The sequence below is a fragment of the Triticum dicoccoides genome, chromosome 5B, assembly GCF_002162155.2.
Source record: "Triticum dicoccoides isolate Atlit2015 ecotype Zavitan chromosome 5B, WEW_v2.0, whole genome shotgun sequence".
Classification (NCBI taxonomy): domain Eukaryota; kingdom Viridiplantae; phylum Streptophyta; class Magnoliopsida; order Poales; family Poaceae; genus Triticum; species Triticum dicoccoides.
In genome coordinates this window covers 521,016,767-521,041,753 of record NC_041389.1, presented here as the reverse complement: position 1 = coordinate 521,041,753, position 24,987 = coordinate 521,016,767, and the positions used below count along the sequence as shown (strand labels likewise).

At 43.6% G+C, this 24,987-nt stretch overlaps 1 protein-coding gene and 1 pseudogene across 1 annotated transcript; both read left to right on the top strand.

The window, feature by feature from the left end:
* The first annotated feature begins 648 nt into the window (after positions 1-648).
* Positions 649-10,075, top strand: LOC119309920 (annotated as a pseudogene).
* Positions 10,076-14,797: 4,722 nt separating this feature from the next.
* Positions 14,798-21,734, top strand: LOC119305964 (putative cyclin-F1-1). Its single transcript, XM_037582339.1, has 2 exons — positions 14,798-15,476; positions 21,700-21,734. Exons 1-2 carry the CDS (start codon positions 14,888-14,890, stop codon positions 21,732-21,734), a joined length of 624 nt encoding a protein of 207 aa, XP_037438236.1. The 5' UTR covers positions 14,798-14,887.
* Positions 21,735-24,987: the final 3,253 nt, after the last annotated feature.

Here is a 24,987-nt window from a genome sequence, read left to right as displayed (position 1 = left end):
CGGATAAGACCGGTAAAACCTCCAACATCGAAAACATCATAGAAGACGCATGCGAACTCCGTTTTCGATGAACTCAAGCTTGTCATCAAGATGACCATAAGCTGTAAGACTCACAAAGATAACCAAACAAGAACCAAGAAACATGATGCAAGGATGCAATGGTTTGAGCTCTCTACTAACGATACGATCAAGCTACCAACTTGAGAGCCCCCCTTGATAGTACGACAAACGATCCTATAACTCGATCTCCCAACTATCACCACAAGACCGGTAAAATAGAAAACCTATCAAGGGAAAACCTTTGCCTTGCACATGGTCCACTTGAGCTAGATGATGACGATCTTGACTCCCTCAAGTTGGACCACCTTTCTTGATTGCGTTGGCTCGATGAAGACTAGATGATTGCTCCCCCATAGTCCACTATGGGTGAGCCACTCTTCGGCTCATCTTCACAAGTCCATTGACACCACAATGGATGGCAAGATTCAAGCACTTGATCTCTTTGTGATGCTCCACTTTAACTTGCACACGGCAATCTTGATGACGATCACCACTTGATGCATCCTTTCCATGGGTTGTATGATATCTTCCTCTTGATGCAAGCCCATGGATACGTACCTAACCCCACAAAGAACTCTCATATAGACCATGGGTTTGTACACAAAGTGCAATGGACAATGCTTACCATACCATGGGATCACTTGATCCCTCTCGGTACATCTTCTATGCTTTGTGAGTTGATCAATTTGATTCACTATTGACTTAGTCTTGATCAACCTTGAATCTTTGCAACTCTCTTCATTTGGATGATGTATTTAAGGTAAACATGAATGATCACACAACCTTCTTCTTCAAGACATGCTTGCAATAAGCTCAACACTCGCATGACCAATCTTTGGATAATTCCTTAATAGCACCTTGGTCAACTCATAAACTCCCTGAAACCAACACATGGACTTCAAGAAAAGCCTATGGACAAATCCTTCAAATATAACTCAAGACAACCATTAGTCCATAGAGATTGTCATCAATTACCAAAACCAAACATGGGGGCACCGCATGTTCTTTCAATCTCCCCTATTTTGGTAATTGATGACAATCACTTTCAAGAGAGTTTATATAAGGAATTATGCATCACCATGCAATGCAACAACCAATAGTGCATGCAAATGAGATGCAAATGCTAAGGAACAAAACCAAAGCAAGAAGAGATAACTCTCTAAACTTCTCCACAAAACTCTCTGAAACTTCTCCCCCATTGTTATCGATTGCCAAAATGGGCGAAAATCTAAGAAGGCCAATATAAATTGTGGTCCTCCATAAATTGTGTATTTCTCAACAAGAGAGTGGAATGCAATACACAAGTTTGACGGTAAATACTAGGAGGAAAACAAACTATATTTAGGCCCAAAGTTCACAAAAGAAAGATATGCACAAAGACATAAGAAAGAGAGAAACAAGCAATCAAGCAATCAAAAGATACCAATTGAAGCAAGCAATCAACGAATATCAATTGAGCCAACTAGACCAATGATCCTACATGCCACATGAATGAATAAATGATATGAGCGAAGGAGTGTTCTAAAGAAACTGGAGAAGCTCCCCATGATTTGTGCACACATAAGAATTTTTGTGTTTGAATACAAAGTGCACAAAATAGGATCATAGCTCCCCCAAAATCAATAGAAACTTACATCCAGTGCAAGTGAGCCTATAGGAAACAAAGCCTAGCGCTTGCAACAAACACATGGTTGAGCAACATGTAAGAGAGGCAACTTAAGAATAGGCTCAACCGAAATGATGTGTGTGAGTCATGGCGAAGCACTTGAGAAGACTAAAATTAGGATGAGCATTAAGCATCAACATAGTCTTGAAAGAAAGAGGCACACGGTGCAAGGCCTATCATTCCCACACACAACTGGCAAAAGGGTTCACAAGCTTACTAATAAGCAAAAGAGAACCTATGCTTGTGACAACCCGTGGTGAAGATAGACGAGGGGAGGCTCATCAAGACGAGGGATACCAGTTAAGATGGCAAAAACCTCGTAAAGATAAGCAAGAGGAAAATAACCTTCACCACACAAGAGTGCATCAAGATGCAACGATAGAGGACACACACTCAAGGCACAAGCTTTCACGGAGCCACCAAAGAAATAACATAAGAAAGACAAGGTGGATGTGAAAGAAAGGATATCAACTAGAGATGTAATTTCTCTCAAGTGTATAAGGTTCTATGTAGACGAAATCATGATGATATATATATCAACGAAGGATGTACACCCAAAATAGTTACAACACGAAGGAACAAGATATCGACAAGGAAGTCATAAATATACCAATAAGATATTTGCTTGAAATCATAGCACTTGGCTAGATATGGTCTTATTGTATATAAATGAAGTCCACACACACATCCATCAAGGGCATCACAACTAGCAACAGAGATCATCGTTGGGATGCTTTAAGAAAGGAAACAAGTATCACAAGATATGAAATGAATATCATGCCAAGATACAACCTACACAAGGTCGAATGCAAGAGGGGAAAGCATGAATAGATACTTGTTACCGAGATATCATTGGAAGGATGTAGTAGATACCAACTGAAGGTAGATAGTAGTTCATTGATCATCCTAGCTTGACTCCAATATGCACATGGTGACAACACCTTCCTTGTGAGTGAGCCGAGCATCCAATGCATCTCCAAATGTTTCTAGAAGAACAACACAAACTAAACGGTACCCAAACTCATCGGGACCAAATAGTTAGAAACACCAATACATAGGACAAACTCCACCTAAATATGTGCATATAGATACGAAAATGAATTTCATGCACATCTCATCCAAATTGAGACTAGGTGGAGTTTCCCCTATATATTGAGTCAAAGAAAGAAAGCATGCCAAATGAAATACATGAAGTAAACATGCATGCTCAAGACTTTCAAAACCCGAAACCAAAAACAAAGAAATGCCAAGTGAAAAGGATACCAAATGGAGAAATCATCACTTGGAAGATATCATTAAAGATACATCAAGGAATGAGATATCCATTGATACACACTAAACTAAAGATGTCAAACTCCCAAAGAGAGGATGGTTCCAAACAAACCAGGCTCTCAACAAAGTTTCATGATGGCACAAAGTACCAAAAAGAAATGGCTTGCCTTCCACCAAAACACACTTGATAAGGATCACAAGAAGAGTGTTCTAAAGAAAATAGGATAGCTCCCCCACGAGTTGTGCATTATATAGGATTTGCATTTGAATACAAAATGCACAAGGTGGGATCACCACTTTCACTATATCTAGAAAACACTAGACAAGAACAAGAAATAAACAAGATCCACAAGTGGTAGGGAAGACAACGAGAGTTGACACAAACCTTGGCCAGAGAAAAAGGCAAATAAACAAAAGCCAATGTAAAGATGATCAATTAAATTCTACCACACATAAGTGATTACCAATTGTCAAAAGACAAGAAGTATTTGGAAATAATTCCTGGTGGTAGATAGCAAGGATATCCGACATCATCTTCACTCCAAACAAAAAGCAAATTGCAACTTGTAGAGCTAACATGCCACCTAGGAACAAGATAATTTACAATATCAATTCTAGGTGACAATATCTCAAATGTACACATTTTCTAGGCTTGTAATATGCACTTAGCATATTACTCCCCCATAATGTGATACCAGTAAGAACTTAACAAGAGGCAATAAGAGGATCCAACACAAGATAATCAATGGAATTTTTAGAATTTGAATTTCTCATGAGAGATATACCACCTAGCGACTAGATAATCTTGAAATATCAATACTAGATGGTATTACTCATGTACACGCAATTAGGATCGTGAGGTGCACAAAGCACATCACTCCCCCAAAATGGGATGTTCCATTGATCTCTCACATGAGCCAACTAGGATACAAACAGGAAGCAAAAAGGCTCAACGCACGACGCACACGTACATGATGTGCAAACCAACACACACATACTTGATTGCTCAAGATAAGCAAGTTGGAAGCGCAACATATACAAACACATGCAAGGAACAAAACCAAAACATGCAAGGGGGCAAGTAACTTACAAGGTAAACAATTTAAGTACAAGTTACTGCAAGGAGGCACATTGGATATAAGATAGAAACTTGATAATCCAATTGACTTGGCTTGAGACAAAGAGAATGATGAAGTCCCCTTAATTCTTCATAATGTAGCCAAGTCTCCAATGCCCTCCAACAACACCTATTGATCAAGTTTGAGCTTGTTGGTCCCCAACCAAGTTGGGTCCTAAGAGGTTAGTCACAATAGGTTTGGCTACCCAAATGGTTCTTTGCTTGACACCACTTTGAGTACCAACAAACTTGGCAAACACATTGCCAACCTTATCCTTACCAAGAGAATAGATATCATCAATAATAATTGGGTTGGATAAGTTACCACTAGTGCATGAAGAAGCGACGTGACCTTTCTCACGACATAAGTAGCAACGTCTACTCTTCACTTTCTTCTCACTTGATTTCTCAATTTGAGAAGCATTAACTTGAGTCTTCTTGGGAACAGGCCTTTCTTCAACTTGATGTTGAGCATGAGATTGAACTTGTGCCCTCTTCCCTTGTTGCTTGACACTAATGGCCTTCTTCTTCAATGGGCAAGATCTAACATGATGCCCTTCGACTTTGCACTTGAAGCAAACAATCTTGGCCGAATTCTTGACTTGTTCTTGGCCCTTCTTCTTGTTCAACTTGGACTTCTTCTTCTTGTTGGAGTTGAATCCAAGTCCACCTTTGTCATTGGGGGATTTTTGCACACTCAAGATATTGTTGAGTGTGGCCTTCCCTTCATGACACTTTTCCAAGTCTTTCTTCAAAGAAGTGACTTGGGCCTTGAGCTCTTTGATTTCCTCTACATGGTTAGTCTCAACACAAGTACTAGAGGAAGTATAAGCTTCATCGTTAGAGCAACAAGGCAAGGAAAGCAATTCATCACAAGATGTACCAACATTGTGAGTAGATGAATTACAAGGACTAGCACATGGCAATATACTATTTTGACTAGAAGTAGTGCTAGTATCCACATGAGGCTCACTAGATGTTACCTTAGAAATCATGGCCTCATGAGCTATCTTTAGCACACTATGGGATACTAGAAGATCATCATGAGAGCTTGAGAGCTTTTCATGACTTTCTTCCAATTTCCCATAATTGCTAGATAGCACCTCAAGTTGAGCCCGTAGCTCAACATTCTCCTTCAAAATGGATGCTTCACAAGTAATAGAATTAGTAGCACAAGCATCATCATTAACAACAAGAGGAGAAGGCAACTTGGCAAGCTCTTTTAAATAAGAAGCTTCAAGTTGGGCATGAGACTCGGTGAGTTTGATTAGCTCACCCTTGATGACCCTTGAGCCATTTTTGAGGTGCTCAAAATCCTCAAGGAGTCTAGCATGAGAAACTTCAAGCTTAGCATTTTTAGTTTTGAAATCGTTGGCCACCTCAAGAGCTCTATCATGAGATTCCCTCACTCTAGATAATTCTAGAGCAAAAGTCTCCTCAAGAGATTCGGAGGTGGTTTGTTCATGTTCAAGAGCTTGAGATAGCTCCGCGATCTCATTTGTGTAATCACGCCCATGAGCTTCCATTTTCTCAATGGTGACCTCATGCTCATCGAGATGAGATTCCAACTCCTCAATATATTTCTTGCCCTCAATGGCAATGGACATAATTTCCATGAAGTTGGAACGAGCAATTTTATTTTTATGAAGAGCTTTAAAAATCATCTCCCCCTTAGTTTTTAAGGAGGCAACAGTATCATTCTCTTCATCATTATCCTCATCATCATTAGCATCAACATCATCATCAAGAGACATATTGGGGTACAAAGTAGGAGATACCTTTGATGCCTTAGCCATAAGGCAAAAAGCAATAGATGATGATGTAGGATCCCTTGAGGCACCATTAAACACCACATCTTGTTCCATGGAGTGTTCGGTTTCCTCTACATTGTTAGCACAATAATTCGAGGAAATAGATGCATTTTTATCATGGCAACAAGACATAGCAAGCATATCATCATGCGATTTAGTCAAGCAATTTCTACATGATATGCAAGGACTATCAACACAAGCATGTGAAACATTTGGAGTGCTCGAAGTGTTAAAGCCCAAAGAAGGAGCATTGCAATAATATAGTGATGAAGGATCATCCACAATAAGCATATTATCACCATTGCAATGACCAACACTACTCACCATATCATTACCTTGTGGCAAACCACATGTAGGTGAAGTAGAAGAAGTTGAGAATACTATACGACCGGAGGTGGAGGGGGAACAATCATCCCCACAAATATTGGACACACCATATTTATCTTGAAGCTTTGTCCACAACTCATGAGCATCCCGGAACGGCATGAGTTGAAAAATAACTACATTGCTCAAAGCATCAAAAAGCACATTAGAAGCTTGATCATTGAGATAAGAGTTTTTCTCATCCTCTAAAGATAATCTTTGGGGATCCTTTGGAGGAGAAAAACCCATATCTACAATTCGCTCTAAATTTGGGTCCATGACCCTAAAGAGATTAAGCATGCGAATTACCCAAACATCAAAATTTGTGCCATCAAAACTAAGAGTGTCAGAGAATCCTAATCCCCTAGTCGACATCTTTACTCTCTAGGCGGTTAAGCCTAACAAAGAGAGACGAGGCTCTGATACCAATTGAAAGATCGAGGATGTCGCCTAGAGGGGGGGGGTGAATAGGCGCTTTAAAATAATTACGGTTTAGGCTTGAACAAATGCGGAATAAACCTAGCGGTTAATTTGTCAAGAACAAAACCTACAACAACTAGGCTCACCTATGTGCACCAACAACTTATGCTAAGCAAGATAAGCAACTATGTGATAGCAAGATATATGACAAAGAACAATATGGCTATCACAAAGTAAAGTGCATAAGTAAAGGGGCTCGGGTAAGAGATAACCGAGGCACGCGGAGACGATGATGTATCCCAAAGTTCACACCCTTGCGGATGCTAATCTCCGTTTGGAGCAGTGTGGAGGCACAATGCTCCCCAAGAGGCCACTAGAGCCACCGTAATCTCCTCACGCCCTCGCACAATGCAAGATGCCGTGATTCCACTAAGGGACCCTTGAGGGCGGTCACCGAACCCGTACAAATGGCGACCCTTGGGGGCGGTCACCGAACCCGTACACTTTGGCAACCCTTGGGGGCGGTCACCGGTACCCGTCAAATTGCTCGGGGCGATCTCCACAACCTAATTGGAGACCCCGACGCTTGCCCGGAGCTTTACACCACAATGATTAAGCTTCGAACACCACCAACCTTCTAGGGCACCAAGGCACCCAAGAGGAACAAGGTCTAGGGTGCCCAAACACCCAAGAGTAATAAGCTTCTCAACTTGTAACTTCCACATATCACGTGGAGAACTCAAACCGATGCACCAAATGCAATGGCAAGGGCACACGGAATGCCCAAGTCCTTCTCTCCCAAATCCCACCAAAGAAACTAATGCTAGGGAGGAAAATGAGAGGAAGAACGAAAGAAGAACACGAAGAACTCCAAGATCTAGATCCAAGGGGTTCCCCTCACTTAGAGGAGAAAGTGATTGGTGGAAACGTGGATCTAGATCTCCTCTCTCTTTTCCCTCAAGAACTAGCAAGAATCATTGGAGGGATTGAGAGTTAGCAAGCTCGAAGAAGGTCAACAATGGGGAAAGAACACATGCTCAAAGGATTAGGTTCATTGGGGAAGAAGACCCCCTTTTATAGAACCTCCCAAATCCAACCGTTATGTGCTCAGGTCGTGCACAAGCGGTACTACCGCTTGGAGGAGCGGTACTACCGCTTAGCACGGTCAAAACAACCCAACGAGAGAGAAAACAAGAGTTTTTGGTCCAGAGCGGTACTACCGCTTAGGAGCCAAGGTAGTACTGCTCTGGAGCGGTAGTACCGCTCAGGAGCCGCGGTAGTACCGCTCTGGAGCGATAGTAAAAAATTACATCCGCTCTAGTCGCGGTAGTACCGCTGCACCTTTACCAAAACAGCCACAACTTTTGCAAACGGACTCCGAATTCAACGAAACCAAGTTTGTTGGAAAGCTAATGACATGGGCTAACACAATATTGATAGAAATATCAAGAATAAGAAAATGAGAAAAGTTCCATAAGAAAATGGTGAGAATCCTTCATCGGATAAGACCGGTAAAACCTCCAACACCGAAAACATCATAGAAGACGCATGCGAACTCCGTTTTCGATGAACTCAAGCTTGTCATCAAGATGACCATAAGCTCTAAGACTCACAAAGATAACCAAACAAGAACCAAGAAACATGATGCAAGGATGCAATGGTTTGAGCTCTCTACTAACGATACGATCAAGCTACCAACTTGAGAGCCCCCCTTTATAGTATGGCAAACGATCCTATAACTCGATCTCCCAACTACCACCACAAGACCGGTAAAATAGAAAACCTATCAAGGGAAAACCTTTGCCTTGCACATGGTCCACTTGAGCTAGATGATGACGATCTTGACTCCCTCAAGTTGGACCACCTTTCTTAATTGCGTTGGCTCGATGAAGACTAGATGATTGCTCCCCCATAGTCCACTATGGGTGAGCCACTCTTCGGCTCATCTTCACAAGTCCATTGACACCACAATGGATGGCAAGATTCAAGCACTTGATCTCTTCGTGATACTCCACTTGAACTTGCACACGGCAATCTTGATGATGATCACCACTTGATGTCATCCTTTTCATGGGTTGTATGATATCTTCCTCTTGATGCAAGACCATGGATACGTACCTAACCCCACAAAGAACTCTCATATAGACCATGGGTTAGTACACAAAGTGCAATGGACAATGCTTACCATATCATGGGATCACTTGATCCCTCTCGGTACATCTTCTACGCTTTGTGAGTTGATCAACTTGATTCACTATTGACTTAGTCTTGATCAACCTTGAATCTTTGCAACTCTCTTCATTTGGATGATGTATTTAAGGTAAACATGAATGATCACACAACCTTCTTCTTCAAGACATGCTTGCAATAAGCTCAACACTCGCATGACCAATCTTTGGATAATTCCTTAATAGCACCTTGGTCAACTCATAAACTCCCTGAAACCAACACATGGACTTCAAGAAAAGCCTATGGACAAATCCTTCAAATATAACTCAAGACAATCATTAGTCCATAGAGATTGTCATCAATTATCAAAACCAAACATGGGGGCACCGCATGTTCTTTCAAAGCTGCCGTCTCGGCCGTTCATCCCGTCTCTTGGGTCAAGGGCGCCCGACGAGAAAACCTGGGGCTCAAGTGCACGTATCCCTACGAGCCCGACGTCGACGCGGACCTCCGGGCCGAGGAGAGGAACCCCAGGGAGCACCCTGACGCCGACTACATGTCCAAGATGCAGCAGGGCCACATAAGCCCGTCCATGCGCGCTGAGCTCGTGCTCTGGATGGACGCCTTCGCCCGCCACCTCGGCTGCCTCCCAGAGGGCACGCTCTGCCGCGCCGTCGCCTACCTCGACCGCGTCCTGTCCGTGCGCCCCGTGCCGGCCCACGACGAGGCGCTCCAACTCGTGGCCGCCGCCGCCGTCTCCCTTGGCTATGCGCCAAGCACGAGCAGTCCTCCAGCGGGCGGAGGCTCGACGCCCAAGTCGTCGAGGCGTTCCTCGGGACCACCGTGCACGTGGTGGAGGAGATGGAGTGGGAGCTCTTCATGGATCTCGGCTGCGCCATGGACGGCCCGACCGCGTACACCTTCGTCGACCACTTTACGAGGTTCTTCGAGCGGGAGGACGAGCTCTTGGTGAGATCCCTGGCGCTTCGGTTGGTCAACCTGACGTTGGGGTTTTTCGGGTTCGTTGGACGGATCCTGCCGTCTGCCATGGCTGCATCGGCGCTGTTCCTTGCAAGGCAGACCCTCGGCGTGCCGGTGAGCCACAATCTGCTGGAGGAGGTGACGGGGTACAAGGCGGTGGACTTGATGGGTTGCATATGCGCCTTAGAGAAGCTGCTTCCTACGAAAAATCTCTAATCTGTAAATGACGTGCTACAAGGCCATGGATGAACTGTGTGTGTGCGATCGATGCGCCTTTGCAGATGTCGTTATTTTTTAACCCTAATCCAAACAATGTAATTAGATGCGATTGATGCATGTATCATGGATGAGCAAAAACCGTTTTCTTTATGGGGATGTTTATAGGAATTTAATTAGTTACATGATGGAACTCAAAATTAAGTCCGACCTCCGTTGTCATTCATTCTACTACACGTGTGATATGGGTCCCAAATTTTGATAAGTGTAAGGGTGTGTTTGGTTTTTGTCACCGGATGAAACATAATGGGCCGGACCCATCCCCACAGACCATTCTGGCGTTTGGTTCGTCGCAGGAACAAGAACCCACCGGTTCCAGGAACGGCATATTCTTCCATATTCCCGAACTGAGCAGTTCCTTGAAAATGAGTGGACCACGCGAAACGACTTCGAAGTGGAAAATTGAGCGGTTCCGGCACCTAGCGGCAGATCGCTAGCCGCTTGTCCTGTCTAAAGATTAGTGCAACACTGTGCAATATAAAAAGCTAATCATTTTGCTTTGAGAATACACAACTATCAATCATGTCAATACGTTACGCGAGGTCTTTTAGTCCGATGGTATAGGGTTTGCATGCATGTGCTGCCATTCTCTCTCTTCTCTCTTTCAAACTAATCCATCCATTTATTTCACCTTTAGTAACTTAAATCATTCATATCTCATAAACCAAAAAATTTGGTTCCAAAACTTTATATATATTTGAACTCCTGTCGCAAAGACCTTTAAACAAGACCGATTTTGGATACATTTTAAACAGGTTTAAAATTCATGAAACATATAACACATAAATCATATCTATTTCAATGTCACATTTTTGGAAAAAAATATTTCAATCTTCTGAAATAAATAGTTACACATTTAAAAAATAATCAGTTCCGTAAGACGACATTACGGTTTCATATTGTTTTCATTTTCAGAACCCACATTTCACTTTTCATAAGCTTGCTTCCTAAAAATGATATCTATTTCAATTCCACATTTTGGAATAAAATATTTCTCTCTTTGAAATAAACTATTACACATTTTTAAATAATCATTTTTCTAACTTAACATTTTAGTTACATATTATTTTCATTTCAGAACCCACATTTCACTTTTCACTGGCTTGTTTCATAAAAATCGCATCTATTTTAATTTCATATTTTTTAAATAACACGTTTCGCTCATTTGAAATAAATAGTTACACATTTCCAACTAATCAGTCTCATAAGTTGAGATTTCAGTTTAATATTATTGTCATTTTTAAAAGCCGCATTTCACAAAAGTCACATATATTTCAGTTCCACAATTGTCAAATAACGCATTTCACTCTTTAAAAAAATGTTACACATTTTGAAATAATCAGTTTGACAAGTTGACATTTCAGTTTCATATTGCCTTTTACTTTCAGAACCTACATTTCACTTTTCACTGGTTTGTTTCCCAAAAATCACATTTATTTCAGTTCACATTATGGAAAAAGCGTATTTCATTCTTTTAAAATAAATCTGACACATTTTAAAATTTTCAATTTCACATGTTGACATCCAGTTTCACATTTTCTCACTTTCGGAACCTACATTTTCCCTTTGCACTAGCTTCTTTCACAAAAATTACACCTATTTTAATTTCACAATATTGAAAAAGCATATTTCGCTCTTTGGAAGTAAATCCTTACACATTTCATAATTTTCAATTTCACAAGTTGAGATTTTAGTTTCACATTTGTTTTTACTTTCAATACTTTTCACTGGCTTCTTCCATAAAAATCACATCTATTTCAATTGCACATTATGAAATAACTTATTTTACACTTTTGAAATGACAATGTTAAACACTTCCAAATGATTAGTTTCACAAGTTGACACTTGAGTTTCATATTTGGGTTTAATACATTTATGTGAAAAATGTTACGTATTTCTAGTGAAATAGGTTAGGTTCAGATTTTTCAAGTGAAATGGGTTTATTTCACGTATGAAATGTGAAACGTCAAAAATTAATGTGTTTGAAATATATCCAAAATTGGTCTAGTTTTAAAGTTCTTGATGCCAGGAGTCCAAATATATAAAAAGTTCCAAAAACGAACAAAAGGTATATATACTTTGGGGTCCATTAAGCTACCACTGATTTGATTAAAAATAAAAATACTAAAAATATACTAGTGCTATACATCTAGGTGGGCCATACCGTCTCACGAATCTCAGAAAAATGTGGATGGCCTTAGATTTCCCGGTACATGACCTAACCGCGCAAAATGACTTTGCGGCAACAGCTTTTTCTCTCCCTCGACTTGCACAACACCCTCTCGCGACTCTCCCTCTCTAGATCTGAGCCGCCGTCATGCGAAACCAGCTTAAGACCTCTTCGGCGCCGGCTGTCCCTCGTGTACCCATCGTCTCAAGGTCTCTGCGGCACGGCTGTCCCTTCCATCCCTGTCATCTCGACTCTCCCATGATGTGCAGTGGCGGCGACGGCGCGATACATCAGGGGAAGATGCAAAATGCTGCAGCCGAGGCCAGGGAGGCCATGCTGCCAGCGCCGCGCCGCCGCGCTTGACGAAGGAGTTGCTCTCATCACTAGCCGTTGCTCTATGCTCGTGCTTCATCTTTCCTTTTCTTATCTTTATAATTTTAATTATATGGTTGTCAGTCTGCACGGTATATTTTGTTCCGTCTGCTTTATGCCTGTTGGGATGGCGCTGCATAAACGGTGTTCTTGTTGTGGTGGCAGGTTGTACTATTACTAGATTATTTTCACCCTCAGAGCCTGGAAATGAGCGAAGCTCTTCCGCTGGAATGACACCTGATGACCAATTTAGTCTTTTGAAGATCAGATGCGCCACATCCCTGAAATCTTCGTCCCAAGGGACTGTCGTAATTATGTGTTCTGCAAGCAATTTGGCATTAGTTCTATTGGCAGTTTGGTGAAAATTTTGTGATGTAATTTAGTGCTTTAGAGCATCTCCAACCGTGGCTGCAAAAAACGCGCACGCACGGTAAAAGGAGATATTAGCGCACACGGGATGATTTCGTGCGCGCGGGAAAATACGGGCGGTCGCGCTAGATTTGGCGCGCTGCGTCCGGCGCACCTATAAAATGCAGCGCCCTCTGCCGCTCTCTTCTCGCTCCCTCTACCGCTTTCTCGCCTCGCCGCCGACACGCCACCACCATGCCACCATGCCGCCGCGCCGCTGGGGAGTTTTTGGCTAACGCGGCGTCCGCGTGCGCCCGTCCGGCACCTACTCCGCCAAGATTCAGTCCGGCGACGTGCGCCTCGTCCTCGGAACCTTCGACACCGCTCAGCAGAGCGCCCGCGCGTACGACGCTGCGGCGTGGCGCCTCCGGCGGTCCCGTTGGGACATGAACTTCCCGAACGTGGCGACGCGGGAGCGGGCGCAGGGGTTGGCACCTCCCCCGCGGCTTATCACCGACGAGGATCGTCGCGAGAACCGGAGGCGGGAGCATTGTCTCAGCCTGGCCGAGATGGACGAGGAAGCCATGGCGCTGTGGCGCCAACGCTTCCTGCAAGACGTCATCAACGAGCAACAGTTCTTCGCCGAGAGGAGGGCGGAGAGGGAGGAGAGGAGGGCGGAGCGAGCCGCCTATAGCGAGGACATGCGAACGCGGAGGACGGCCGCTAATTCAACATCTCGCTAGGAGATGCGTCGTCCTGGGACTCCAACGACGAGCGGTTCCTTGACGCCTACATTCAGACGTCGGAGGAGGACATCACCGAGGCAGAGTCCGAGTCGGAGGATGACAAGTAGTAGTAATTTTTTGTTTTATCTATCTATCGTAGGAGGAGGCTATGAACTATCTATGCACTATCTATGTATCGTAGGAGGAGGCTATGTGTGAACTATCTATCGTTTGTACTATCGAAGTCAAATGTGTATCGAACCGTAGTACAAACAATAAAAAAAATAGCGCGTTTGCTGGAGCGGCTCAGGCGCGCTTTATTTTGCAGCGGCTGCTGGAGCCCGCGCACCGCCGCACGCAAAAGCTGGCTCATCCAACGCTGTATACTGTTTTTTAGCGCGCCGCGCATTGCGCATGTGGAGATGCTCTTAGCCTGTCCATGTCGGTACTTTTGCTAATGCGGAGAATGCTTGAACTTCCAGGATTGCTCTTTCAAAGAAATGAAAACTTTGCAGATTTGGTTTTACTTGATTAGATGCTAGCTGATTTACATGTACGCACAGGAGTCGGGAGAACTAAAGTGAAACTTGTAGGGTCGCATAAGCTGCTGATTGACTTGCTGTCGGATTTACGGATTTAATTTCATGTGACAATGTACATCCGCTATATTGATGTACCTGACTACGTTGACGCCACGTAACAACATGCAAATTAAGAAATAATGCAAGTCCGAGTCGGTACGGGAATTCCGAAACCCGATCAGAACACTAGCATCCCATCGATAAATATATACATGGCGCCATATGCGATCGCCAAAGCCCGCTTTCCTTTTCGTCGGCTCTGGACAGACACTGCTCCTTCCACGTACGGTGCTCTCCCTGCACGTTCCAATCGGCGACGACTCGAGTGCCATCTCCCCAATCGCCGGCGACCCAGCCCTTGTTTGCGTGGCTAATGCTGCTCAGGCCGATGTACGACCCGCGGCAAGCCGACGTCCCGGCCGTTCATCCCTTCTCTTCGGTCATGGGTGCCAAGAAAAACCTAGGGCAGAACTGCGTGGATCCCTACGAGCCCGACGTCGACGCGGACCTCCGGGACAAGGAGAGGGACCCCAGGGAGCACCCTGACGCCGACTACATGTCCAAGATGCAGCAGGGCCACATGAGCCCGTCCATGCGCGCCGAGCTCGTGCTCTGGATGGACGCCTTCGCCCGCCACCTCGGCGGCCTCCCGGAGGGCACGCTCTGCCGCGCCGTCGTCTACCTCGACCGCGTCCTGTCCGTGCGCCCCGTGCCGGCGCACGACGAGGCGCTCCAACTCGTTGCGGCCGCCGCCGTCTCCCTCGGGGCCAAGTACGAGCAATCATCCAGCGGGCGGAGGCTCGACGCCGAAGTCGTCGAGGCGTTCCTCGGGACCACCGTGCACGCGGTCGAGGAGATGGAGTGGGAGCTCGTCATGGAGCTCGGCTGCGTCATGGACGGCCCAACCGCGTACACGTTCGTCGAGCACTTCACGAGGTTCTTCCAGCGGGAAGACGAGCTCTTGGTGAGGTCCCTGGTGCTTCGGTTGGTCAACCTGATGTTGGCGTTCTTCGGGTTCGTTGGACGGATCCTGCCGTCCGCCGTGGCTGCATCAGCGCTGTTCCTCGCCAGGCAGATCCTCCGCGTGCAGTTGAGGCACGATCTGGAGGAGGTGACGGGGTACAAGGCGATGGACTTGATGGGTTGCATATGTTAGAATTAATGGGCTAGGCCCATAGCAATTTCTGAAATCTCAAAGTCCATGTGTAAAATGACAAGTGGTGGTGCTAAGTTTAGTCCCACCTTGGAAGTGGTGGCGCAGCTTCCTTTTGTCGTTTTATTTTTATGTCTTGGCAGACAAGTTTTTGATTTCTTGTCCGGTAAGTATACGAATTAGAAACCGAGTCGGTTTGGGATTGTGGTCGCGACACAATACCGCCTCTGGTCCTAATATATATACAACTAACGGCTGCGGCCATAGATACACCGAAAAACACCTAGGGTTTTGCCTCATCTCATAACTTGCGCCGCCATCGTAGTCTACTCCACCCCAAACGCCGGCGTGCATCGGCGCGTGGGAGAGCAGGTCTCCGGAACCGTTCGTCTTTGCGATCCTGCACCGGGAGAGGACGAATTAGGTTTTTGGGAAGCGCTGTGCGCGACTGCTCAAATTCGTCATCACGGGTCGTCTTCCGTCCAAGTCGGGCGGTACTACTCATCGTCGTATTCATCGCCGTCAGCAGCAGATCGTCGCCAACATCGTCATCAACACTGTCGCACCCATAATAGCTAACGATCAGTACGTCCAACATCCTTTGTTCATGTCTGTTTCTACAACTATTGTTACGTGTTTGCTGCTGTTATGCATGTCTTGCTGTTCTTCTAGTTTGCTAGATTATTGCATGCTAGTATCTCTTCTAGTCATGAATTATTTACTGGAATTCTTCATGAACTTGCCTAATATTCCAACAATCCAAAAACCTAATTCTAGGCAATTTCCTGAGTTAACTATGGCTGGATTCGCTGATGCACTGAGGCCGGATAAGTTTACCGGTGTGCACTTTAAGAGGTGGCAGGTGAAGACCACGCTCTGGCTTACTGCTCTGAAAGTTTTCCACGCTAGTGTTGATGCTCCAGAGGGAGATCGGAGAAAATTCCAGGAAGCCAATACTATGTTTGTGGGATGCATTCTGAGTGTTCTTGCTGACCGTCTGTGTGATATGTACATGCACATAAACGACGGAAAAATTCTGTGGGATGCACTGAATGCAAAATTCGGTGCAACAGATGCAGGCAGTGAACTGTACATCATGGAGAGTTTTCATGACTACAAGATGGTGAATAACCGTTCTGTGGTTGAACAAGCTCATGAGATACAGTGCATTGTGAAGGAACTTGAACTCCTTAAATGTGTTCTACCCGACAAATTCGTGGCTGGGTGCATGATTGCAAAGTTGCCTCCTTCATGGAGGAATTTCGCCACAACTCTGAAGCATAAGAGACAGGAGATATCAGTTGAAAATCTGATTGCATCTCTTGATGTTGAAGAAAAAGCTCGGGCTAAAGATACCATTGAAAAAGGAAGTGAGGTTCAGCCTACTGCTAACATGGTGCAGAGGTACCCACAGAACAAGAACAAAGGGAAGAACAAACCTGTTTTCAACAAGCTTACCAAGACTACTACCTTCAAGAAGAAGAAGTTCAACAAGGCTGAGCTAGAGTGCTACGCCTGTGGGAAGCCTGGACACTTTTCCAAGGAATGCCCTGAACGTGCAGATCGCAGAGGGAAAACAAGCTCCAAGACTATCAACATGGTGACCGCTAGCAATACTGATGGGTATGGTAATTTACCTATTGTGCTTTCAGTATTTTAATCATCTTCGTGGTGGATTGATTCGGGTGCTAACGTTCATGTGTGTGCTGACATCTCCCTGTTTACTTCTTATCAGGTCGCAAGGGATTCTTCCGTCCTAATGGGGAATGGGTCACATGCTTCTGTTCGTGGCATTGGCACGGTGGATCTGAAGTTTACTTTGGGAAAGATCGTGCAACTAAGGAACGTGCAGCATGTCCCTACTATGAACAAAAATCTAGTTAGCGGCTCCCTTCTATGTCGAGATGAATTTAAGGTAGTTTTAGAGTCCAATAAAGTAATCGTGTCAAGATTTGGACAATTTATAGGAAAAGGCTATGAGTGCGGAGGCTTGTTCCGCTTTTCTCTTTTAGATTTTTGCAATAAGTCAATAAACCAAATTTGTGCTAGTGTTAATGATGATGCAAGTATTTGGCACTCTCGTTTATGTCATATTAATTTTGGTTTAATGTCTCGGCTATCCAGCATGAGTTTAATTCCGAACTTCATAGTTGCCAAAGGTTCTAAGTGCCATAGTTGTGTGCAATCTAAGCAACCTCGAAAGCCTCATAAGGCTGCCGAGGAGAGAAACTTGGCACCTCTAGAACTCATACATTCTGATCTTTGTGAGATGAATGGTGTGTTGACAAAAGATGGAAAGAGATATTTCATGACTTTGATTGATGATGCGACTAGATTTTGCTATGTTTATTTGTTGCAAACTAAAGATGAAGCATTAGACTACTTTAAAATCTATAAAGCTGAAGTTGAAAATCAATTAGAGAGAAAGATCAAGCGTCTTAGGTCCGATCGTGGTGGAGAGTATTTTCCAAAAGTTTTTGATGAATTTTGTGAGGAACATGGTATTATTCATGAGAGGACGCCTCCCTATTCACCTCAATCAAATGGAGTGGCCGAGAGGAAAAACCGCACATTGACTGACTTGGTGAATGCCATGTTAGACACTGCTGGTTTATCTAAGGCATGGTGGGGGGAGGCTCTATTGACTTCATGTCATGTCCTGAATAGAGTTCCCAACAATAATAAAGAGAAAACCCCTTATGAGGAGTGGGTTGGGAGAAAACCATCACTTTCTTATTTGCGCACTTGGGGATGTTTGGCAAAGGTCAATATTCCTATTCCTAAGAAACGCAAACTTGGACCAAAGACAGTGGATTGTGTCTTTCTAGGGTATGCTCAACGGAGCATTGCTTATAGGTTTTTAGTGGTAAAATCTGAAGTACCTGATATGCATGTTGATACTATAATGGAATCTCGTGATGCAACATTTTTTGAGAACATATTTCCTATGAAAGATATGCATAGCATTGCTAGATTTTCTTCTGAGATAATTCCTGAATCTAGTACAACTGATGAATATTTCGAACAATCACATGAGGAAGTCCTTGAGAAGGATACCAATGAAGTTCCTAGAAGGAACAAGAGACAAAGGATTGCAAAATCCTTTGGTGATGATTTCATTGTATACCTTGTGGACGACACACCCAAGATGATTGCAGAAGCATATGCATCTCCGGATGTAGATGATTGGAAAGAAGCTGTTCATAATGAGATGGACTCAATTCTTTCTAATGGAACTTGGGAACTAACTGATAGACCATATGGTTGTAAACCTGTGGGCTGTAAGTGGGTGTTCAAAAAGAAGCTAAAGCCTGATGGTAGTATTGATAAGTACAAGGCGCGGCTGGTGGCCAAGGGCTACACTCAGAAAGAAGGCGAAGATTACTTTGACACCTATTCACCCGTTGCTAGAATGACCACCATTCGAGTGTTACTTTCCTTGGCTGCCTCTTATGGTCTTATCATTCATCAAATGGATGTAAAGACAACTTTTCTCAATGGAGATTTGGAAGAGGAGATCTATATGGATCAGCCTGACGGGTTTGTGGTAAAGGGTGAAGAAAGAAAGGTGTGCAAGTTGTTAAAATCTTTGTATGGTCTGAAACAGGCACCTAAGCAATGGCATGAGAAGTTTGAAAGAACTTTGACTTCTGCATGATTTGTCATTAACGAGGCTGATAGGTGTGTTTACTATCGCCATGGTGGGGGCAATAGGGTCATATTATGTTTGTATGTGGACGACATACTGATCTTTGGTACAAACATTAATGCAATTAATGAGGTCAAGTCTTTTCTATCAAAAAGTTTTGACATGAAAGATCTGGGAGAAGCCGATGTAATTCTAAACATCAAACTTATTAAGGATGAGAGTGGGATTACATTAACTCAATCTCACTATGTTGAGAAGGTCTTGAACCGATTAGGTTTTATGGATAGCAAGCCTTCTCCAACACCTTATGATCCCAGCGTGACACTCAGAAAGAACAAGAAAGAAACGAGAGATCAATTAAGATACTCTCAAATTGTCGGTTCACTCATGTACTTAGCTAGCGCTACAAGACCAGATATCTCTTTTGCTATGAGCAAACTGAGTAGGTTCATGTCCAACCCGGGTGATGATCATTGGCATGCACTAGAAAGGGTCTTGCGCTATCTGAGAGGTACTATGAGTTACGGAATTACTTATTCAGGGCATCCTGCTGTGCTAGAAGGATATAGTGATTCAAATTGGATCTCCGATGTTGATGTACTTTACGCAACAAGTGGGTATGTATTTACTCATGGTGGTGGCGCAGTGTCATGGAGGTCTTGCAAGCAAACCATATTGACGAGGTCAACTATGGAAGCAGAATTAACTGCTTTGGACACAGCTACTGTTGAGGCAGAATGGCTGCGTGAGCTCTTGATGGACTTGCCGGTTGTTGAAAAACCTATACCGGCTATTCTTATGAATTGTGATAACCAAACGGTTATCGCTAAAGTGAACAATTCTAAAGATAATGCAAAGTCATCAAGACACGTGAAAAGACGTTTGAAGTCTGTCAGGAAGTTGAGAAACTCCGGAGTAATAACTGTTACGTATATACAAACAGACAAAAACCTGGCAGATCCCTTTACAAAGGGACTATCACGAAATGTGATAGATATTGCATCGAGGGAGATGGGTATGAGACCCATAGATGTTACACCATAGTAGTAACCCAACCTTTGTGATCGGAGATCCCGTGAATTAGGATCTGGGAAGAACAAGCTATTGGTTAACTGAGGAGAGTAATAACTTATGATCGTCTCCAAGTGAAGATGCAAAACTCTCAGAGCTGTAAGGCTCAGATCTATAAGGCAGGTCGGCAGCATGCCTTAATGTGGTTCTATTGGCTATAATTAGCAAAGATGCTGTCCTACAGAGCAGTCTTGAAAGAACACACCTATATGAGTTCTGACTGTAAACGTCGCAGTCTATGAGATTTGGGTGATCTCTAGTAAACTCACGAAGAGACCAGGGAGTATGACGTATAAGCTCCAAACCGCGGGGTAGCCTATTGGCGGTCAGGTACTGGTTAAGACTTTGAGTGAAACCTGTTCACACAAAACTAGCAATTCAAGGCATAGTCCATTGTCAAGTTGTGAATGGATGTAGCTTAAAGTTCTAGGCAGAAGTTCAACTTAACAGTCTCTGCTGAAACACTGGTATATTAAACAAGTGGTGAGAGAAGGCAAATCTCTAAATGGGTATTTGAGATCTGGTGGGGGATTGTTAGAATTAATGGGCTAGGCCCATAGCAATTTCTAAAATCTCAAAGCCCATGTGCAAAATGACAAGTGGTGGTGCTAAGTTTAGTCCCACCTTGGAAGTTGAAGAAGAGTTGGACCTCGTTATATAGTGGGTTCTCTCCACCACTCTAAGTGGTGTGTGAGAAGAGAAAGGGAAAACCACACGCGCGCGCTCGCTCGCCTCGCCTGGCCTGGCCTGGCCAGGGCGGGGCGGGGCGGGGCGAGGCGGCTCGTACATGCGACATGCGCGTGAATGGTCCGCCGAAATCCGGTTCATCTCCTTGCAGGAGCGCAGCTTCCTTTTGTCGTTTTATTTTTATGTCTTGGCAGACAAGTTTTTGATTTCTTGTCCGGTAAGTATACGAATTAGAAACCGAGTAGGTTTGGGATTGTGGTCGCGACACAATACCGCCTCTGGTCCTAATATATATACAGCTAACGGCTGCGGCCATAGATACACCGAAAAACACCTAGGGTTTTGCCTCATCTCACAACTTGCGCCGCCATCGTAGTCTACTCCATCCCAAACGCCGGCGTGCATCGGCGCGTGGGAGAGCAGGTCTCCGAAACCGTTCGTCTTTGCGATCCTGCACTGGGAGAGGACGAATTAGGTTTTTGGGAAGCGCTGTGCGCGACTGCTCAAATTCGTCATCACGGGTCGTCTTCCGTCCAAGTCGGGCGGTGCTACTCATCGTCGTATTCATCGCCGTCAGCAGCAGATCGTCGCCAACATCGTCATCAACACTGTCGCACCCATAATAGCTAACGATCAGTACGTCCAACATCCTCTGTTCATGTCTGTTTCTACAACTATTGTTACGTGTTTGCTGCTGTTATGCATGTCTTGCTGTTCTTCTAGTTTGCTAGATTATTGCATGCTAGTATCTCTTCTAGTCATGAATTATTTACTGGAATTCTTCATGAACTTGCCTAATATTCCAACAGCATATGCGCCTTAGTGGAGCTGCTTCCTAAGTAAAAACTCTATTAAGGTTGCATATGCGCCTTAGTGGAGTTGCATATTAATGCGCATATTGTATTGTGATTAGGGCTATTATGTATACAATTACAAACTGATCTAATATGGTATGGGTGAATTTCTGAATCTTTTTTGTGTATACGAAATAATTTTGGACACCACTTTGATAATCTAACATCTCGGCTGCATATTTTTTTCCTGATAAAGGGTGATATATTAGTATCGAGCAGATGTCAATTACACCGCCCTCTGCAACAACACAATATTGAGAACAAGTCTAGCCATCGAGCATGCACACAACCACAAATAATAATGACAAAGATAAGAAAAAACAAAGCACATGACCATAAAATGTCCTGTCGAGCCAAATCAACGGCACACAAAAACGAGCTACAACACCTAACACTACCCTTGACAAGACATTGACTATGATTAATTAAAGATTCTCCAAAAGCGAAGCCTCCGGGAAGGGAACAACACTCAACACACATACACCACCATCGTCGGATATATCCAATAAAAGAAGATCAAGAGTTTTCACTCCCGAGGAGTGAGTTTGATAGCAGGATGATTTACATAAGGTAAATAGTAACAAAAATAATAGAGTACAGAAAGTGGCCCATTTCTTATGTATGATAAGGACAAGCCGGTAGTGTTTCTTATAGTAGCTAAGACACTCTTGAGGATACATGGGAATTTTGTGGAGTTATTTTCACCAAGTTCCATTAAGTTACTGTTCTTACTTGACCAAATACCTATTTATGTTCATACTCTCCATGCAAGCATCCGCAAATACAAGAGAAGTAATTAAAAATAAATCTAACCATAGCATTAAATAATATGATCCAAAACAACTCACGAAATAATTCATAATCTTGTTTTGTTTCCATCACTCCTGCAACCCGTCATCTACTAACTAATTCCACAGTGGCTTACTCTAGGCCCAAAAATGGTGAAGTGGCATGTAGTCGACGTTCACATAACACCATTAGAGGTTGAACAACACAACATAACATCAAAGAATTAAACATTATTCAACTTCACATTATTACTAGCAATAGACTTATCTCATGTCCTCGGGAACTAATGAATCCACTCACAAGAAATTATATATATGGATCATGATCAGTGGGTATAAACAAGTGACCAACAAACTGTAATAACAATACTCCACCAATAAATCTCCTCAGCATCAACTAAAAGGTGTAATCAACACATGAAAGTACTGCCAAGAATCAATCTGAGGTTTGATACTAATATTGAAGAGATGGATGAACTAGGATTGGAAATGAGATGGTAATGGTGAAGATGTTGATGGAAATGATGATCCTAATGATGAATGGAGTGTTGGTGATGACGATAACTTCGATTACCCCTCCTAGAGAGAATTTTTCTAGTTGAATCGCTTCGTCGGAGAGAAAATGTGTTCCGCCTCAGTTCAGTTTCGCAGACGACGGCGAAAAGTCTCGAGAATTTCGTAGAACTTTTCTAGGGTTAATGAGATCTTATGGCCAAAAGGGGGTCAGGAGGGGAGCCACCAGACATCCACACAACCGCGCCACATGACCAAGGGGTGGCCCATGTGGCCAGGCCAAGTCGGGCCCTGGTGGCTCCCCTCTTAGCCCATCTTTGGTCTTGAGTCTTCATATTTACTGAAAATAATTCAATAAAACCTCCGGCATTTTTGGAACTCTGGAAAATTGTTCTTACTTCTGTTCTAAATTAGGTCCGGATTTCCAGCTATCCGGCAATTTTCCTCTCTATGTTTATTTTGCCTTTTAAGAGAAAAAATACATTAGAATTGCATCATAATGTGAAATATATCATTGAAATAGGATAAATTATAATACGAAATAGTGAATCAAAATGTATGTATCAAGGCCTAACAAACTTAGTCAGAGGGAGTAATATATTTAAACTTCTTTTAAAAAAACTAAGAATGTTTGCTATTAAGTCTGTGTCTTTTGATATTTGATATACTGCCAAATTAAAATGATTTTAATTTAAATAAACTAGCAAACATACTCGTGTTTTGTAATATGAGAAAAAGTTCACATACACCTGGCTCAGTAAGCACGACTACCTATCCACGTTTCTACATCATGTATTTCAACAGGCAGAAATGACATATTTGACCTGAGGCAGAAATCAAATCACAAACTGACCTGGTCACAAAAAAATTTAATTCTGCTGACCCTTTGGTGTGGCGCCCGATAGCTGGGCGCCGCACCCTACTGTGCAATGCCCTTGCCTTAGGCGTCGCACATCCTGCCAGTGTGGCAGCCCTGGTCCAGTTGCGGCCCCACAGACAGCACTGCAGCGCCTAAGACTTAGGCGCCACACCTGTAATGTGCAGCGCCTAGCTCTTGGGCGCTGCACAGTCTGTGTTCCACTTGGGCTGGCCCCACCCTTTCTCCCCTCCCACCCCCACCCCACACACCCCACCCCACCCAAACCCTTAGACTTGTGGCCCTCCTCTCTTCCCCTCTCCCCCCTCTCAAATCCTTCTCAAATCTTGGAAATCCGGAGTATTTGATCATGGATTTCGAAGCCAACCCCTCCCTTAAGGTAATCTCCTCCGATCCCCTCGTTTTCATCCATAGGAATTGTCACATTTTCTCAAATCTTGCTACTTTGGGAAAACCCTAGTTTTGACTTGGATTTGCAAATTTGTGTTGAATGATGTTATGTTTCTTTGCTAACTTGGGTTGGTTAGGCTTCCATAGTATGCTAGGGTTAGGGTTATGTGTGTTTGATGTTGGTGTTAGGGTTATGTGTGTTTGATGTTGGTGTTAGGGTTATGCTATGGTTATGGTTGTTATGTGGGGGTTAGGGTTATTAATTCATATATATGTTAGGGCATATGTGTGCAAATATTTTTCTTAAGTATTTACTTGATATATGTGTGTTTTTGATTATTGTAGGGATGGGGAGAACATGTGTTTATGTTCATCATGTGGATAAAGAGGCCTTTTTGAAAGGCAATGTTGAGACGGACCCGAATGAGCTTGACATGGTGTTTGAGAGTAGTCCTAGCTATGCGGAGCTTTTGGAACAAGTGAGGAAAGATTTGAATTGGATGGACCCAAGTGACATTGTTGAGTTCGAGGGAAGGCATAATGTTGGTTTTGGAATGCACATCCATTGGAAGACAATGCGTGTGAACTCGGAGCAACGTTGGGTTGCATACAAGGAGACGGTTGCCGAATCTCTAGACAAGGCTCTTGAGTTATTTGCCTCCAAGAAGGTTCAG

Coding starts and splice junctions, on each gene's coding strand:
- LOC119305964 (XM_037582339.1), top strand. CDS start 14,888: ATGTCCAAGATGCAGCAGGGCCACATGAGCCCGTCCATGCGCGCCGAG. Junction 15,477..21,699: donor GGCGATGGACTTGATGGGTT/GCATATGTTAGA, acceptor AATATTCCAACA/GCATATGCGCCTTAGTGGAG.